Here is a 16,291-nt window from a genome sequence, read left to right on the forward strand (position 1 = left end):
CCAGAGATGCTGCTCCCACCGCCCAGAGAGGCTGCCTGACACAGGCTTTGTGCAAATACCAGACCTGGGAGCTCAAACAGGCCGAGCTGTTTGAAAACAAGCTCTTCTGAGGGCAGTGATCATTTGCTGGCTGCTTTCCACACAAAGCAGAGCAGCAGGAGAGGAGCCTGGGGGTAATGGCTGTGCCATAACCCTGCTGGAACCCGTGGGAAGGCTCTGATCCCAGGACCAGCAGGAGCAGAGCTGTGCTGGTGTGGTGCCATGCACAAGGTGTTTGCACTGCTCTGCAGCTAACAGCTGCACCTCTTCCTGCATGGTGCTGTGCTCTGTGTGTGCCACAAGCTTGGGTGAGGGTCTTAGCATGAGCTCTGAAGTGACAGCTAATTCCTGTTAACCCCCTGAGGCACAGATGAATGATGCTCCAGCTGGATCCTGGCTAAGGACCTGCTGAAGGCAACACCTACCTGTCAATTTGAGTGACACTGTGTCTAGAGCCCTTCAGCATTATCTGAAAGGATCTTCTTGATGTGGAGAGGCTCTGTCTAGGAGAAATCACATGAAAATCATCCATGGGCCTGTACATGTAGCTAATGGCAGCTCTGCAGGGCTCAGCTCAAAGTCAGAAGCAACAAAAAAGCCACGTGCCTCTGCCATTGCAGAGCTTGGAACTTGTGCAGTATGTAAGGTTGGATGAAGGTAAAATAAAGTATCTTGAATGTTCTTGCTCAAGATCTCAATTTTGTGGGTGCAAAGTTCTGCACTGCTACATGGTATTTCAAAAAATGATTCTGGGAACTTCCTAACTGTTTTAAAGCAACCAAACAAACCAGCTCCTGCTCTTATGCACATAGAAACCAGCCTAGCCCAGCAGTATCATAAAATGGGCATGAAAAACTCTCCTGCCACCAGGCTTGACTGTGCATTTGGAACAGAGTGAGGGCAGCCCCAAGAGAAGGCTCTTCTCCCACCTGCTCTAGGTTGAGTGTTTCTGCTCCTCTTCTTTTGCTTGTCCCACTCATTTTCCCTGACACAGAACAAGGCTTGCAATGGCTCTGTTTTCTCTACCTCTTCAACAGGGTGGCATGTACATCTTCCAGCTCTTTGACTTCTATGCTGCCAGTGGCATATCCCTGCTCTTCCTGGCTATTTTTGAAGTCATCTGCATAGGATGGGTGTATGGTAAGTGGAGGACAAAAACCTGTCTTTTTCTTTATCAAGGCAAGAATGGGGGGTTGAGAAGTGAGAGTCGATAGAAAAGATCCTCAGGAGGCAAAGAAGTGCTGTAATTATGTTCTTTCTTGTGTGGTTTTCACTGTGTTTCCTTGCAACATTTCTTAATTGCTCCACATTTAGTTTAGGAATGTTTGTTCCTTCTCTGTAGGTGCCTCATATTGAACTACCTTGCTGTTTTTCCCATCTGCCCTTTGAATTAGAAAATCAGATATAGAGGAATGACTGCTGTTCTTTGGTGTCTGTCCCTGTCTGCTTACCATTGTGCATTTAGTGTAGTCCTGCCAGTTAATTTAACACAAAATTCCAGGATGCAAACTTGCTATGTGCTACTTCTGCCATGATTCCTACTTCCTACCTACCTAGGCTGTGAGAGCACTCTGAAAATAAATAGGAGGGATTGCTTTGGCTCTCAGTGAAGTTTGTAACTAAACTACTCAGGAGCAGGATAAAACTGAGCTTAGGAAGTATCAGGAGGAAACCAACTGCTTGTTAATCTGTGCAGTAAGAAAAGTCTCTTCTCATATCCTATGGGAGATCTCTTCCTGATCACAGAGGCTTTGGTTCCTTTGGAAGAAACCTTTAAAGGTCATCTAGTCCACCCTCTTGGCCACTTTCCACTTGACCAGGTTGCTCAAAGCCCTGTCCAACCTGGCCTTGAACATTTGCAATGATAGTGTATTTACAGCCCCTCTGGGCAACCAGTTCCACTGCTTCAGAGTCAAAAATTTCTGCCTTGTATCCATTGTAAACCTCCCTTCTTTCAATTTATAACTGCTAGCCCTTGTCATGTCACTCTAAGGCCCCTTTATACATTAAAAAGCTGCAACAAGGTCTTCCTGAAGTTTTCTTTTTTTCCAGGCTGGACAGCCCAAATTGTCTCAGTCTGTCTTCACAGGAAAGGTGCTTCAGTCCTCTCTTAGTTTTCATGGTCCTTCTCTGGACCCATAGCTACATGCCTTTCTTCTTCTGGGGTTCCTAGAACCAGATGCAATACTCAGCTTGTTGCCCAAGAATTTCCAGTGCCAGCAGTGAAGTCTATTTATTTATTTTCTGATATTTTTTCCAGTTGATTTGGCTAACCATTTATCATCCACAAAATACTGCAGCAAGGAGTTCCATGGCTTTCTCAGGTGTTGTGTGAGGAGTCAGTCTCTTCTCCTTGTTCTGATTCTCCCACCTGCCAATTCCATTTGGTCTCACCTTTGCCTTTTGTGCAGTCAGTCCCTGTGTGCTCCTTTTGGTGCTTATGCTTTTATAGAGGTTGCATTGGCTGTAGTGCAGCTGCTGATGAAGGGCTTACTAGTTTCTCCAAATGCTTTATGCATAGCAGGAGCCAATTGCTGTTTTGGATAAACTCCTCTCTTACTGAAAGCATAACCAGTCCAGATGTTTGGTCTTGGGCTCCAGAGAATGCAAGAGAAGCAGATGTGTAAGAAAGATTTATTTTAGAAAGATGTCCTTCAAGGGAAGCTTGCAGTAACAGACCCTGGCCAGATTTTAATTCTGAGTCACCTTCTGCCCAATCCTTTTGGGATTTAAAGGGACGTGGAGATCCCCATGCATCTGTGACAGGATGGGGATCACCATTTTAGGTTAATTCATTAAACTGAATTATGCTTTGATGTTTAATGCCATTTTTACAGTCACACAGGCCACATGCCTTTTCTGATGACCCATGGGGAGGAGAAATGGCAGGCAATGAGTAGCAGAAGAGGTGATGCTGCCCCAGCAGCTTCAAAGGGAGATGGAGTAGTTAGGGACAGAGAAATGGCCCTTTTCCTCACCACCATGGGTTCATTTTTGGCACTTCCTACAGTCTGATTTTACCCTCTTGATGTTCTGCTTTGCATCCATTGGGATGATTCTGGTCCAAAATGCAGTCAGAGGGCCAAGGTGAGGTGTTACAGTGGGGGAAAAAAGTGACTAGTGCTGATTAAAGAGGTTTTTTTCCCCAGCCTTGCAATTGGCAGAGCTGAGCCTCTTGCTTACCCTGTGAAGAATTACAACATTTCTGCTAACACAAATATGTGTTCTGAGTTTCCCCTCTCCCAGCACATACGCCAGCCACCCACCACTTGGCAGCTTTCCCTGCTGCCAGGCAGCTGCTCTCCCAGAGACCTGAGGATTTCCTCTGTACTGCTCCCTGCCTGTGGAAGGATCACACAGCATTGCATTTGTGGATCATGTTCCCTAGAGGAGAGTGCTGGAGGGATTCTGGTGTCCCCCTGCCTCTTCTCTGCTCTCCTTCCACTTTGGGAAAGGCAGATCTTCTATAAGCAGGCATGGGCTGTGAATACTGAGATTCACAATGTGCTGCCACTGAAATGTGCTGCAGAGGATCTTTTCCAGGCAGTCACAGCATGCTCATTATGATTAGCTGCTCCAGGAGAAAGCAAGGGCCTCCCTCACTACAGGAGAGCCAGGGCTGAAATCATTAGGACTCTACACAGCTAAAGCAAACTGATGCCAGAGGGTACCTGTGGGTGGCCCTGGGGTAAGCCCATGTTGTGCAGTGATAAATCTTTGTCTGATTCTGCTGCTCACATGCAGAGTGACTTCCAGCATGGCATGGCAGCCTCTTGCTGCCTGCATCCTGCCTGTTGGGCTAGCTCTGTCTCTGTGTGCTGAATGCTCAGATGCACTGGCTATGAGCAGCCTTATGTGCTTCTTTATGGGCCATAAAGGGCCTGCTCTGTGTGCCTGGTGCCCAGAGGATGTGCAGTTGTGGTGCCACCACACCTCCATGGCTGGCTCTTGGCACAGGCTTGGTGCAGGTGCTGATGCTGCAAGGTTTGACACAGAGAGGGAGCAGATACAAGTTGGTATCCATTGGGATGATTCTGAGATGTGGAGCCACAGTCATCACCTATTGCAATGTAGTGGGTGAAATTTGATACAGATGAATGCAAATAAATGTAACTTGGGAGAAAAGACAGGAAGAGATTTTTTTGAAATAGATTCCAAACTAGCAGAACTGTGAAAATCACTGTTTTTTGGATATGGTAAAAGTAAAATTAAATCTTTGTCCCTTTTAATTTGGGTCTCGTTTGCTGTTTATAAGCTGTGTAAAATGAGAAGAGCTCTGTAAGGACAAGAGATAAGGATGTAGGCAAATCTCTAGTTAGGTTTGTGTGAAATTTATTCCTGTGAATTTACAAGGATAAATGATTTGTCAGAGGAGCACACAACCACTTTGAAGGTATATCAGAACAAGGGAAGTAGTACCAGCATTCATGGTTAACCATCCAGTGACTGCATCCCATTCTTCCTTGTCTTGGAATAATGGAGGTAAAAGCAAACATCTTTGTTCACTCCAACAAAAATCTCTTTGGGGATGTTTTTATGGTTTTCTCTGCAGGAGAAATCCTTCTGATGTACTGGGAAGGAAGGGCACATTGCTCCACTATGTGTCCTCCAGCTTCTAATTTGGTCAAAAAGTCAGTGTTGAGTAGTTGAACTGATGACTTAAGCTCGATTACTTTTTCATCTGCCTGTGACATGTAGAATATGTAAAACCTCCTGTTCACATGCTCTCTGAGGATGATCATGTCAGTCCCATTGTGTATCATCACATCACCCACTGACTGCCACAGTGGCCATGGAAATTTAGGAGCTGGTGGTTGTTCTACAGAGAAAAGGGACAAGGACAGGTGGAGGCACATCGTAATTAACAACATAAGTTGTGGGTTTTTTTTCTTTTTGGAGGATGGATGGATGGATGTGTGGGTGTTCTTTTTGCTGGGTATTTTTGTATTTCTTTAATTGATATGTCTCTTTGACTAGATCCTAGGTCCAAATTGGCAGAGAAACTTTATCTGCCATGAAGTTGTACTATGAATTAATTTATCTGACATGACAGTGTGTTTCTGTGGAAGATACTGTGCTGTCCTCATACTCTAAATTGCAATTCACATGATCTATAGCTCTCTTTTCTTTTTTTCACCCTGTGGAAGATTCTGGCTTTTTGGCAAAATTAGTTTTATATACCAACTCCTTTCATCCCATATATATTTTCAGAAATGCTATCTGAATCCTCATGATAGCTACAGCTTGGAAGTTCTCTGGTATAGGCTGGACTCCCACACAATATATATGCATGTCCCTTGATATACCACAGCTTGTTGTCTTTGCTTAAGGCTACTTGTTAACTTGCCAACTCAACACCAAGAGGTGTTCAAAACACTATTATCCTCCCCCTTCCCTCCAAATACTTCAAAAAGCTGGGTTTAAAAGAGATTTTCTGCAAGCATTAGTCATGGGATATAGAATATAATGCAAAGAATTACAAAGAAAGGAGCATACATAATGTGCTTTTGTAGAACTGCAATATTTAAGGGAAACATATTATGAGAATTTAATTCTGAGACATAAAAACCACAAGCCAAAATAGAACTCACCAAACCCCAAGCACTCAGAAGTGTGGCCAGTTCTCTAGGCACATATTTTACCTAGTCCAGCACTCTGGGGTTGAGATACAAAGAAGCAAATTCTTATCACATTTGCGACTGGGAACTGTGGCCGGAGCGTGAGTTCACAGATGGATGAACGTCCCCAAAAGCAGAATCCTTTAAGTACCAAGACAGAACTTTAATAAAGCAAATACAATATTATTTCATCCCAGAGGTGCTTAACTGGGAACCCTTTTTCTGGACAGACTAGCTCACTTTTGTTTTTTGGTCTAATATTGTTGTCTTATTCTGCCTGAGGCAGTCTGGTATATCTGGTCAGTTTTGGTTAGAAATGACTTTTTGATTTTTCTTCATTTTCTCTCTTTCTGGCCAACATTAGGCTCTTTGTACTTGAACACATTCCAGAGTTTATTGCAAGGTCTGCTGAAATCCATCTGCGTTTTGTAGTCTCCTCTATGCCATTGCATAAGTTTGATCTTTGTACTTTGGGTTGGGCAGAGTCAGTGGTTAGAGCCTGGCTGGTGGCAGGACTTTTAGGTGCTTTTCTGAAGTTTATCCCATTCCTGGGCACCATGAGATTTAGGTGGGTCCCACACACTGTGAACAAACCAATCCAGTAAGTGAAACAAATGAGAAGAGAAGGAGGAGATCAGACTCCTCCAGACAGCTCTCACTGGACAGTACAGCAGCACTTGCAGATGGAAGGTTTGGTTTTCAGAAGAGCTTTAATTGCCAGGTTTTCTGAGTTTATGTCAGTAATAAAATATTCTGTAGAAGACAGGCTCTTGAGATGACAGAGATCCTGCCTAACTCAGTAGTGATTCTTGACATGACTTCCCTGGTATACCAGCATGTTTATTTACAAAGAGAAGGTTTTGTTAGGTGTTCCCCACTCTCTTTGTTCCTTTTAGCACTCTGCACTCACACAATGCTTAACCTGCAAGAGCTTTCCCTTGCTGCTCTGTAAACCAGGCACCTCTTTTCCCTGTGCAGTCCTTACTAGTGCATGGCTGCATCCTGTCACTTACAGCTGCTGCCGTCTGAGGGACTGTGCTTTTCTTCAGTGTCAATCTTTCTGACACTTATGAGTGAAATTAAACCCCTCTATCTCTATTTAGCCACAGATGGGCCTTTTCAATGCCAGAAACCCCCATCCTTTGCTGCTCTATTATTAAGATAGCCATGTTTTCACCAGAAGTAAACACCAAGGATAAAGAAAGTTTGGGATCTGATGTGAATAGTGGTTGAAGAAAACAAAACCCATCTGACTTGTGACTTTGTCTCTGTGCTGGTTGGTGGCCAAGGTGCCAACCGTTTCTATGACAACATTGAGGACATGATTGGTTTCCGGCCGTGGCCCTTGATCAAGATCTGCTGGCTGGTGCTCACCCCGGGTCTGTGCTTGGTAAGTGCAATTATGGCATCGTGACATGTCCCTCTGGGTCCCCAAATTCTCAGTGGGAAAGGCTGATTTAGCTCCAAGGTGCTGCTGTAAATTTTTAAGATTGTATGGAGAAGCAGAAGCTTGTCTGTAGCTGAGGTAGCTATTTATTTCCTTTGTAAAGCCTTATGTTTTGCCTGGAAAATTAGTTGAGCCTGAAAATCCAATTGTTTGCTGTGAAGGCAAAAGGAAATGTGTCCTCAAAGCCTGGAGAGGTTTGGTCAAATTACCTATGAATAGAAGACTAGTGAAAATTACCCTATTCTGAAATACTTGCTTCAGTCTGTGTTCCTGGCACTGCCCATGGTTCAGAAGTATCTTTCTATAGCCATTTGCTTTCTGTGTTATTAAATCTCTTCCAAAACTTCTGTGACTGTGTTTAAATAAAATGCAGACAAATTCAGGCAAGTTCTTGCCTGTTTTGAATTTATGCCTCGTCTTGCTCCACTGACTTTTACATGCCTTCTCAGCCAAATTCTGGTTTTCTATCTGACGCTGAGAGTTGTTTTCTTTGACCTCAATGGGAACACAGATGAGATCTATAGCTACAACTTAGAAAAGATTCTTAGTCCTTTGTCCCCAGGCTTCAGCAAGACTTGAAGGTCTGGGAAATTTTCAAACCAGCCCAAATTGTCTGAGAGCTTTGTAGCTAGAGAGACCCAGGAGGGCTAAATCTGTGCCTGTGTGGCTCCTCTGGACTGTTTCTGCCAGGCAGAACAACACCTCTTCTCTTTGATATGAATAAATTGCTGTCTCAGTGTTGCTGGACCCTCAAAGCTGCTGCCAACTTTGCTTATGACTCTTCAGAAGCCTGAAGGCTTTAGACTGCTGAGAACTCTGTGCAGCCAGCAAGGTCCTGCTGGCTCATGCAAGAGAGAGCACCCTCTGCCACCCTTGCAGAGCAGCCAGTCCTTGCAGGGTGGCCAGGCTGCCAGCCTTGGCTGCCCCTTGGCTCTCCTTATCTTTGTGTTTTCTGCTCCCCAGGGCGTCTTCCTGTTTTCCCTGATCAAGCACACACCCTTGAAATACAACAATTCCTACGAGTACCCACCCTGGGGCTACGTGCTGGGCTGGCTGATGGCACTCTCCTCCATGGTCTGTATTCCTCTCTATGCCATCTTCATCCTCCTGAAAACCAAAGGATCCCTGAAACAGGTACTGGGAATGGTCACTGGGTGTGTTGCTGTTGCTCCCCTGGGTGATTCAGGATGGGCCCCAAGGAGGAGAGGTACATGGCACATTTCTCCTCTGAGAAGGCAAGGGCTGGTGAGAATCACACTTCCCCAGCATGTTCTGTAGCTCTTGTTGTCAATTTGGAGAGCTTGGAGGGTCTCAGCATAGCTCCCAGGCTGATCATCAAATGTCTGGTCTTCCATGTGGTGTTGCACCATCATGCTGGATGATCATTCAATATATAGACATATATAGAGCATATATGCACTAGATACCAATGCAAACCAAGTGAAAAACCAAGATCTGTTTTGCCTTTACTTCTTGTCCCTTGTAGTCCTGGGTCAGGACCATGTTATTTTAAAAAAAGAAATGACCCATTGTTATTAAAGAGGGCACCTGCTCACATGTAAAGGCCTACCCTGTGCCATGCCTGAGCCTGTCCTCTTTCACTGTAGACATTCTTGTCCTAGGAAGAACTCTGTCTAGGGAGATGCAGTCATGAAGATGACACCTCACCTGACCCATGAAGAAAGATCTGAGTGATGTACAGTACATCTAAATTTCTACACAATTTCTCTGCAGGTCCTTCCCCATCCCCACTGGGGCTGGTTGGAGGGTGGGGTGGGCAGAGGGAGCAGGTGAACAGGAGCATCCCTGTGGCTGTGGTGTAGCTGTGACAGCCACGATGGAGAGGAGGGCCCTGCATTGCCAACACATCCAGGGATGAGCTGGGTACAGGAAGTCTTAATTTGTTCCATTGTCTCAGAGAAGCTGAATCTGTGGCTGACATGTCTGACTCCCCACAGCTCAGAAGCTTTTGGCGTCTAAATGAGGGCTTGGAGCTGCCAGAGAAGTAATTGCCCACATGTCCTGCCTGTTAAACAAGCAATATCTCTCACCAGGGGTAAAGTGCTTCAAGCCCTTGGACTGAAATGCTGCTGGGAATAGTGTTAATGCTCATTGCAGAGCACACCTGAGGAATTGATTTGGCCCATTTCAGATCGAGGGGTTTTCTGTTTGTCCTGGTTTACATGATATTAATTGAAATTTCCAGGGACTCCTCAGCTACATTAGTATGAAGAAATTTCCAAGGATGCAATTTAGGTGTAGGGGAAGGAATTGGCTGCTAAACCTCGGTTGATTCAGGGCAGAATTAAAGCCAGCCATGAAATACCTTCTAGGGTAGTTGCACCTGTTTTTAAAAGAAAATTTCTCAGAATATACCTGTTCTTTTTTTCCAGTCACACCCCAGAATTGTAGTGAATTAATTTCCTTACATAAATTTCCAGGGACAGTTGTTGAATATTGCAAAACGTTCACTGAAAGCAAGTTTGTAATTGGTAATTATGATCAGTCACTGCTGCAAACTGATACCTTTCGTTACACTTGGCTGACCAAGAGACAAAAATGTTGTTTCCTAATGCCCTGATTAAGACAGCTCAAGCTCCAAAGGCTAAAAACTCACAATAAGTACCCACAGAGAAGCTGCAGACCAAGGTGAATTTTGTAAATCATGGAGCAAATAGTTTTGAATAAATTAACAAAATCTGTGATTCTGGCAGGCACTTCACAAGGAGTGGGAGCACTAAAATTAATCCAACGAGTCATGGATGAATTGCCTGCCCTGCTTGTCATGCATTCTTCATGGGAGTGAGCATGCACTGTCCTGAGCTTGTGATGGAAAAAGTAAAAGTCAGATTTCAGCTAGGAAATGATAGAATGTCCCATGGAACTGGCAGGTAGCTGCAGGACATCAGCTGCAGGATGGAAAAGGAAAGGAAACCAGGAGCTCAGGAAATCATGTGGCACCAGAGAGACTTAAAAAAGGGGATGAAAAAGACCAGAAATTCACTGCAGAGTCCCTGTGAGCCAGGACTTTTTGCTGAAGAGCTCAAAGATATTTTAGTTTTGTAAGAAGAAACTCCTCTAAGTTGTCCCAACACTGCATGCATGTGTGTGGAACAGCCTGTAGCACCCTGCATTGCACAGGACAGAGGGAGCTAAGGGCAGGCAGCTGCCTCACTACCCCTGCCTTCACCATCACAGTCTGGATGACTGGAAGAGGGGAGCTGAGGATGGTTTGGGGCAGAAACCAGTCTGCAGAGGGGCTGCTTTACCTGGGAAATGCCACTGAGGTGGGCATTGCCTACCACCCTGCTTTGGATCACAGCAGGAGATTCCCAGCATCTGATGATCAGTCCATTTGAAAGTCATCACAGCCCCCACGAAAATCAATGGAAAGCTATTTGGTATAAGAAAAATAAAAGTTTTATGGTGTTTTTTCTATTGCTACAGAAAATGTCTGTGCTGCTAATTGCTGGCATCCTCCCTCACAGTAGCAGGTCTGTGAGAAGTGCTGTACATCAGATTATCAGTCCACAGTCCAGATTTGAGCACAGAGACAGAATTATTGTCATTGGGAGCAGCCGAAGAGAACCTGCTCTCCTCCTCTGTTTCACGGTCATCCAGCAGGAGAGGAAGAGGGAGCTGGCATGTGTGCTGTCTAGGTGCCTTTGCCCCCAGCAATGCTTGTGGATCACTATTGGCTGTCAGTTTGCTCATCAGCTTAATTAACAGCAGCTTCCTCTCTGCAGAGACTGATGCAGCTGATTTCCCCAGCGGAGGATCTGCCGCAGCCAAAGAAGAGGCGCGTGGCGAGGCCGGCCGACGGGAGGCAGGAGGGATGGTCTCCTCCAGCCCAGCAGCTGCTCAGCATCACAGAGAGAGAAACCCACTTCTGAGGCACCTGGGACGTTTCCTCCATAACCCAGACTGATTTGTTCTCTCCTTCCCAAAGTGGTTTCTTTTCCCTTCTCTCCTTCATGTCTGTGATGGAAGCATCTGGGACAATTCCTCTCCTTCCAGCATTTCTTTTACACCCTGGGGACAACTCTTCCTGCCAGCAGCTATGGAGACTGAAGCATGCTTTTGTCAGAAGTGTCCTTCATTACTGACACTGGTTGGGAAGAGAAAAACAACATTGTAGCAAAAAAGGAAAAAAAAAAAAAGGAAAAAAAAAGTACATTTGTGTTGAGAGGAGGAAAAGAAACCACAGTGGTGAGGGTGGTGAGAGAGAGCAGAGATTAAAGGTGTGAAGGAGACAAGTTAGGGATGCAAAAGCAGGAAACAAAGGGGTGCTAGCACAGGAAATAAGTAAGTTGGTTCAGAGGTACACAAGAAGCTGGAGGATGACAAAGGAAAGGGCATTACTAGGTCACCTCTGTACAAGGGAGAGAGAGCCAGGAATGTATCACAGCCAATGACAAAAGGAGGCTGCACTGTCAGGAATTACAGCCTCAGCTGTCGCTGGAAGGGAAAGGAGTGACAGGGCGCTCGATGCAATCCTAGTTGTTGATGATGGATCTCAAGGCAGTCTCAGTCTGGAAAAGGGGGTGAGGAATGACTATCTGAGGGGACTTGCTCTTGGTCAAAACTGCACGGCCCACTGAAAACGCATCCAAGAGTGAAACCGATGAACATTTGACAATTCTTTCAGAAAATTCATGGAGTGCAGGAAAAGTCCCAGAGCACTTGGTAAGAAAAAGAGCTGCAGCACAGCTGGGAAAATGAGATCCTGAGGACTGCACACCCACAAATTTAACTGCACTACTGGGGCATTTTGGAGAGGAATTACAGAAGGAGTTGATGGGCCTGATCCTGTGCTGCAGAGTAGCTTTGGGAAGAAGGTGGGAGAATGATTGCACTTCCTTGGCTTTGCTGTGGATGACTGCTCAGGGGATAAGGAAGACATAATCAGGTGCAATAATCATCAGCTCAGGCAAGATAAAGCAAAATTAATAGGTAATATGGGTTCATTGGAAGCAGATTGTGTCGAATTAAAGGTTGGTTGTTGCCAGGGTAGTCAAAAATGTGAGGCAATGGGTGGGAGGAAATGTGCTCTGCTGCCGGGTTTGGTGCAGTGCCAGATGACTCTGTCCTGTGGAGGCTGGGGCTGTAAAGATCCCTGACAAATCCTGCTTCAATGCCTATCAAATATTCACAGTTAAACCCACCAGAAAAGCCAGTGGCAGGATGCACCCGGGAGCTTTGCTGTGGTCATAGGTACATACACTGATGCATGGCTGTGCTGCAATATTGGCACATCCAACCACACCAGAGAATGGCCATCAGAATGAATCACAGATGCCACAGGCTCCTTTCCCTTGTTCCTTGTTCCAAGTAATTGCTTTTCCCTGTGCTGGATGGAGATAAACGACCAGCAGCAAAAGTGAGCGCAGAAATCAGGTCTCATCTGTGTAGCTCAGTACCTATTCCAATTGCTATGGGAACCTTATCTGCTGCAGTTTCCTCTGAGTTTAACTGGAGAATTAGCATAGGGCAATCTTTTCCCCATTTAATTTCCTTTCCTTTAAAAAACTAAAAACTACAAACTGCTGGTGAAATGAACACTGAAAGTCAATTATCAGAATTTGTACCTCTCTGGCACATTATCATTTAAGATGTTTTACTGTGGAAGATGAAGAAGGCTGGCAAACCTCATTCACATTCCCTGCAAAGGACTGGAGCACCACATAAGACACAATTTATTGTATTTTTATTTTTTAAAGAGCTGAATGTCATGCTGCAAATAGCTGAGGGAAGAGCTTAGCACCCAGAGTCTTGAAGTCAGGCATCATAGTAAGCAGTTGGGTGATTTTTCCTCTCCCTCCCACCAATGTTGCTCATGATTTGGTGGGGAAAGCAGCTCCCCTCAGTCTTGATTCCTGTACAATCCTTGGTAGGACATTTTGCCCCTTTGCTCCTCCTGCCATGCCTTTAAGATGTGAGGTAGTGTTGTGCTGGCAGAGAAGTCATGGAGATCTGTTCACTTCTTTTTCTGAGGCAGTTGAGTAACACTGCAAAAATCCTGGATAGAAGTAACTCTTCAGTTTAGAACACAAATGTGGTGCTGTGTTATTGACTGCATGAACTTATTCCTCTTGTTTATGAATAATCTGACAATAGCATCTCACCTCTGCCAGGAAGCAACTTATTTTAAAAAAAAGCTAGAGGAGGTATTGGTGTGACCATTGAAAGCAATCAAAAAATTCCCAGGATCAGGAAATTAATCCAGTTTCTTCAGATGTAATTGACCAAGTCAAGTCCAGGAATTTTAAGTCAAAGCTCAGTGACCCAGTGTCATTTAATTCCCTTTCCTTTAAAAACTGAAACACCCACATACACCCAGCTGGGGGAGCAGGGGGAAATGCCATCAGTGGCTGTCTTTTGCTGTATGACCCCCAGCACAATCAGAGACTGAGTAGTGGTTTGTTAAATTTCTGTAAACGTCTCAGGCATTGCTGCATGCATGTGACAGATCTGACAGGTCTCCATCAACCCCTGGAACTGGGCACCTCTGGAGAGCTCTGAGTCTGATGGGAAACTGCTCCTGTCCTGCCCACCACCAGGAATACACCACTGAAGGATTGGTATAGAGAGGAGAGAGAGATTTTTCCCCTGTAATTGTTGATAACATGCCAAGACATGATGCATTTGAAGCTGAAGTCCAAGAGAAGGTATGAGGTTTTCATCCTGTGCTGCTCCTCCCAGCTGGAATTAAAACACTCTATACAGAAGAAAGGACATACACCTGTAAACACCTAACTACCACTTCTGGGTTTCCAGTTTGTTTGTTGTTCTGATTTTGGTTTTTGTTTTATTTGTGGTTTTTTTCTTCATAAAAAGGTCATTTTCACCCCTCTCTCCGGAAGGAAAAGACAGGAACAGAGTTTTTAAAAAATAAATCAAGCCAAAAGGTCTTGTATTATCCTTCTCCATCCTGTTATTCCTGTTCCCCCCCACTTCAGACTTCCCTCCCTTCTTCCTTTGACAGTGACAAATGGCAAAATGGGGAAATGGGGAATGGTCATTAAAAACTTGTACGGGACAAAATTTGAAGAAAGAAAGATAAGAAAGATATCAAATATCACCAGGATATCTTCAACTTTTGTGACTGCAACCCACAACATAGTTTTCTGGAAGAAGGAGAATTGCAGTGGGAATTCTTCTTGGTTCTCAAACGTTCTTTTGTCCCAGGTGATCATGGCAGCACTCAGGCAAAGGACAATGACAATGACCTGCTGTAGCTTCCAGTGAGCTGGAGGTGCAGCCATGCCCTCCCTCCAGCCCTCATCTTAGCTTTTGGGCTGGAGAGAAGCCATGCCCACCACAGCCCTAGTGCAGGGCTTAACTACCAAGGACTGGAACCCCAGCTCCATCCTGAGCAAAACTCTGGATTTCCCCTGTGCAGTTATTGCAGTCTGCCAAGGGTCAGAAGACAAAAAAGTGCAGCAGTAGTAACTGAACTGGAGGAAATGAAATTTCTTAGAAGAACAGGAGTTTCTCAGATCTTGGGCTGTGGTTATGTTGTGTGAGTTATGGGTATTCTGCAGTGGCTGTGTGGTTTGTGTTGGAACCTGGGGACTTCCCTGAGGTTTTGCTTCCCTGGTGTGTGGCAAGAGGGGTTTGCTCAGGCGCTTTCCCCATCTTGAGGAGAAGTGAGCCTTGCATGGGTGGAAATGAGAGACATGAGCCAAGTGACTTAGGTGCACAGTAAATGAGGGCTGGGAAAGAGACAGTCAGCAGTCATGAGGGCATATAGAACACATCAGGTGTTCTTTTAGGCCTTTACTTTATCAAGTTGCATGTACTTGCATATGGTCACCTCTTACTAATTAGCTAAATTGTATTTGAATGGGGTAAGAGGGGAGTAATGTTCATCAAAGGAGAAGATAAAATAATAACTTATTTCAAAAATTAAAGATTAAAATTTAAGACTCGAGAGGTGGAGAAGATGTGCGTATGCTGCTGTCCAGTTCCCTGTGCATATGTTGCAGGCATAAGCTTGAGGTATTAAAGTGACAGACTTTACTCCTGAACCTGCCAAGGGAAGAGAAGAAATGCACCTAACAGTGCATGGATGGACAGTGCAGAGGTTGTTTTGCTTTGTATTGTTTTTTAAACCCACAATAAACCCTTGCCCCCTCCACTGCTTGTGGACCATGATCCTGGCTCTGATTTGAATCCCTGACCAACAACTGCAAAGAAGGATGTAAATTTTCAGAGCAGTCTGTTCTGGTTCTTCAAGTCCAAGCTTGGAAAGCTGTTGGAACGAAAAGGGATTCCTAGGGAGAAATGCTTTCAATGTCTGTCCAAAGCCTGTTGTGGCAATTTCATCCTGTCTTGGTTTTGGTGGCGTGCCAAGACCATTCTGCTAAATGGCTTTTTGATTTTTTTTTTCTCCTGTTTTGCTTAGTTTTTTTTACAGGCTGTAGAATAGTTTCCTGCCCAGCCTGGGTTACAGCCAGGATAGGAGCTGTGGACTAGGATGGCTGGTTTGGACCAGAGGCGTGCTGATGCTCAATCGTTATTTGCCAGTGGCCACTTTTCCAAAACATGCTTTATTGAGTGTGCAGCTTTTGTTGTACCACGGTGTAGAGAGTGATCTCTGGAGGAGGATGGGAGATTACAGGCCATCTGCTGCCTTTCTGGACCTCATATTTCAACAGGACATTAAATGAGCTTCTTTTTCTCATGAAGAAATAAACCCTCCCTCAAGCATAAAAGCAACCTGTCACTTTCACTGTCTTGGTTTGGAAAGACAGGTGTCTGCTAAGGAAGGCAGGAGCCTCCTCTGAAATGGAAAATGTAAAACCCTCCCTCCAAATTGCTATTAATTTTAAATTAAGGGGCTCTCAGGCAAAAATATGGGAGCAGGAATAACAGTTCTTTATTAGGGAAGAAAATAAAAAGATAAAATAAATGCAGTAAACCAAAACAACACTGACAGAGTCAGAATACAACCTGACACCTTGTTGGTCAGAGTATTGGTAGCAGTCCAGTTGGAATTGTGACTGCAGTCCTCCAAGAGTGCCGGGTGTGGTTCTGTTGGAGCAGGGATCCTGTAGAAAGGTGGAGTCTTCCTCTGAAGATCCAGTGGAAGAGGCAGCTGTTCTTCTGGGAAATCCAGTGGAGAAACTGTGCTGGTGTTCCAGAACCTCAAGATTATATCCAGGTAGGAATGCTTGGCTCCTCC

At 44.9% G+C, this 16,291-nt stretch overlaps 1 protein-coding gene across 2 annotated transcripts in view; it reads left to right on the plus strand.

The window, feature by feature from the left end:
- The window catches only part of LOC135459918 (sodium- and chloride-dependent betaine transporter-like), a 37,541-nt gene extending 23,513 nt beyond the window's left edge, over positions 1 to 14,028 (plus strand). For both annotated transcript variants that reach the window (XM_064736391.1, XM_064736401.1), the window contains exons 12-15: positions 1,077 to 1,179; positions 6,947 to 7,047; positions 8,068 to 8,238; positions 10,851 to 14,028. In XM_064736391.1, the coding sequence (XP_064592461.1) occupies positions 1,077 to 1,179; positions 6,947 to 7,047; positions 8,068 to 8,238; positions 10,851 to 10,997 (522 nt within the window). In that variant the 3' untranslated portion in view covers positions 10,998 to 14,028. The remainder of the gene's footprint in view (positions 1 to 1,076; positions 1,180 to 6,946; positions 7,048 to 8,067; positions 8,239 to 10,850) is intronic.
- Positions 14,029 to 16,291: the final 2,263 nt, after the last annotated feature.

This window comes from Zonotrichia leucophrys, chromosome 1A, assembly GCF_028769735.1.
Source record: "Zonotrichia leucophrys gambelii isolate GWCS_2022_RI chromosome 1A, RI_Zleu_2.0, whole genome shotgun sequence".
NCBI lineage: Eukaryota > Metazoa > Chordata > Aves > Passeriformes > Passerellidae > Zonotrichia > Zonotrichia leucophrys.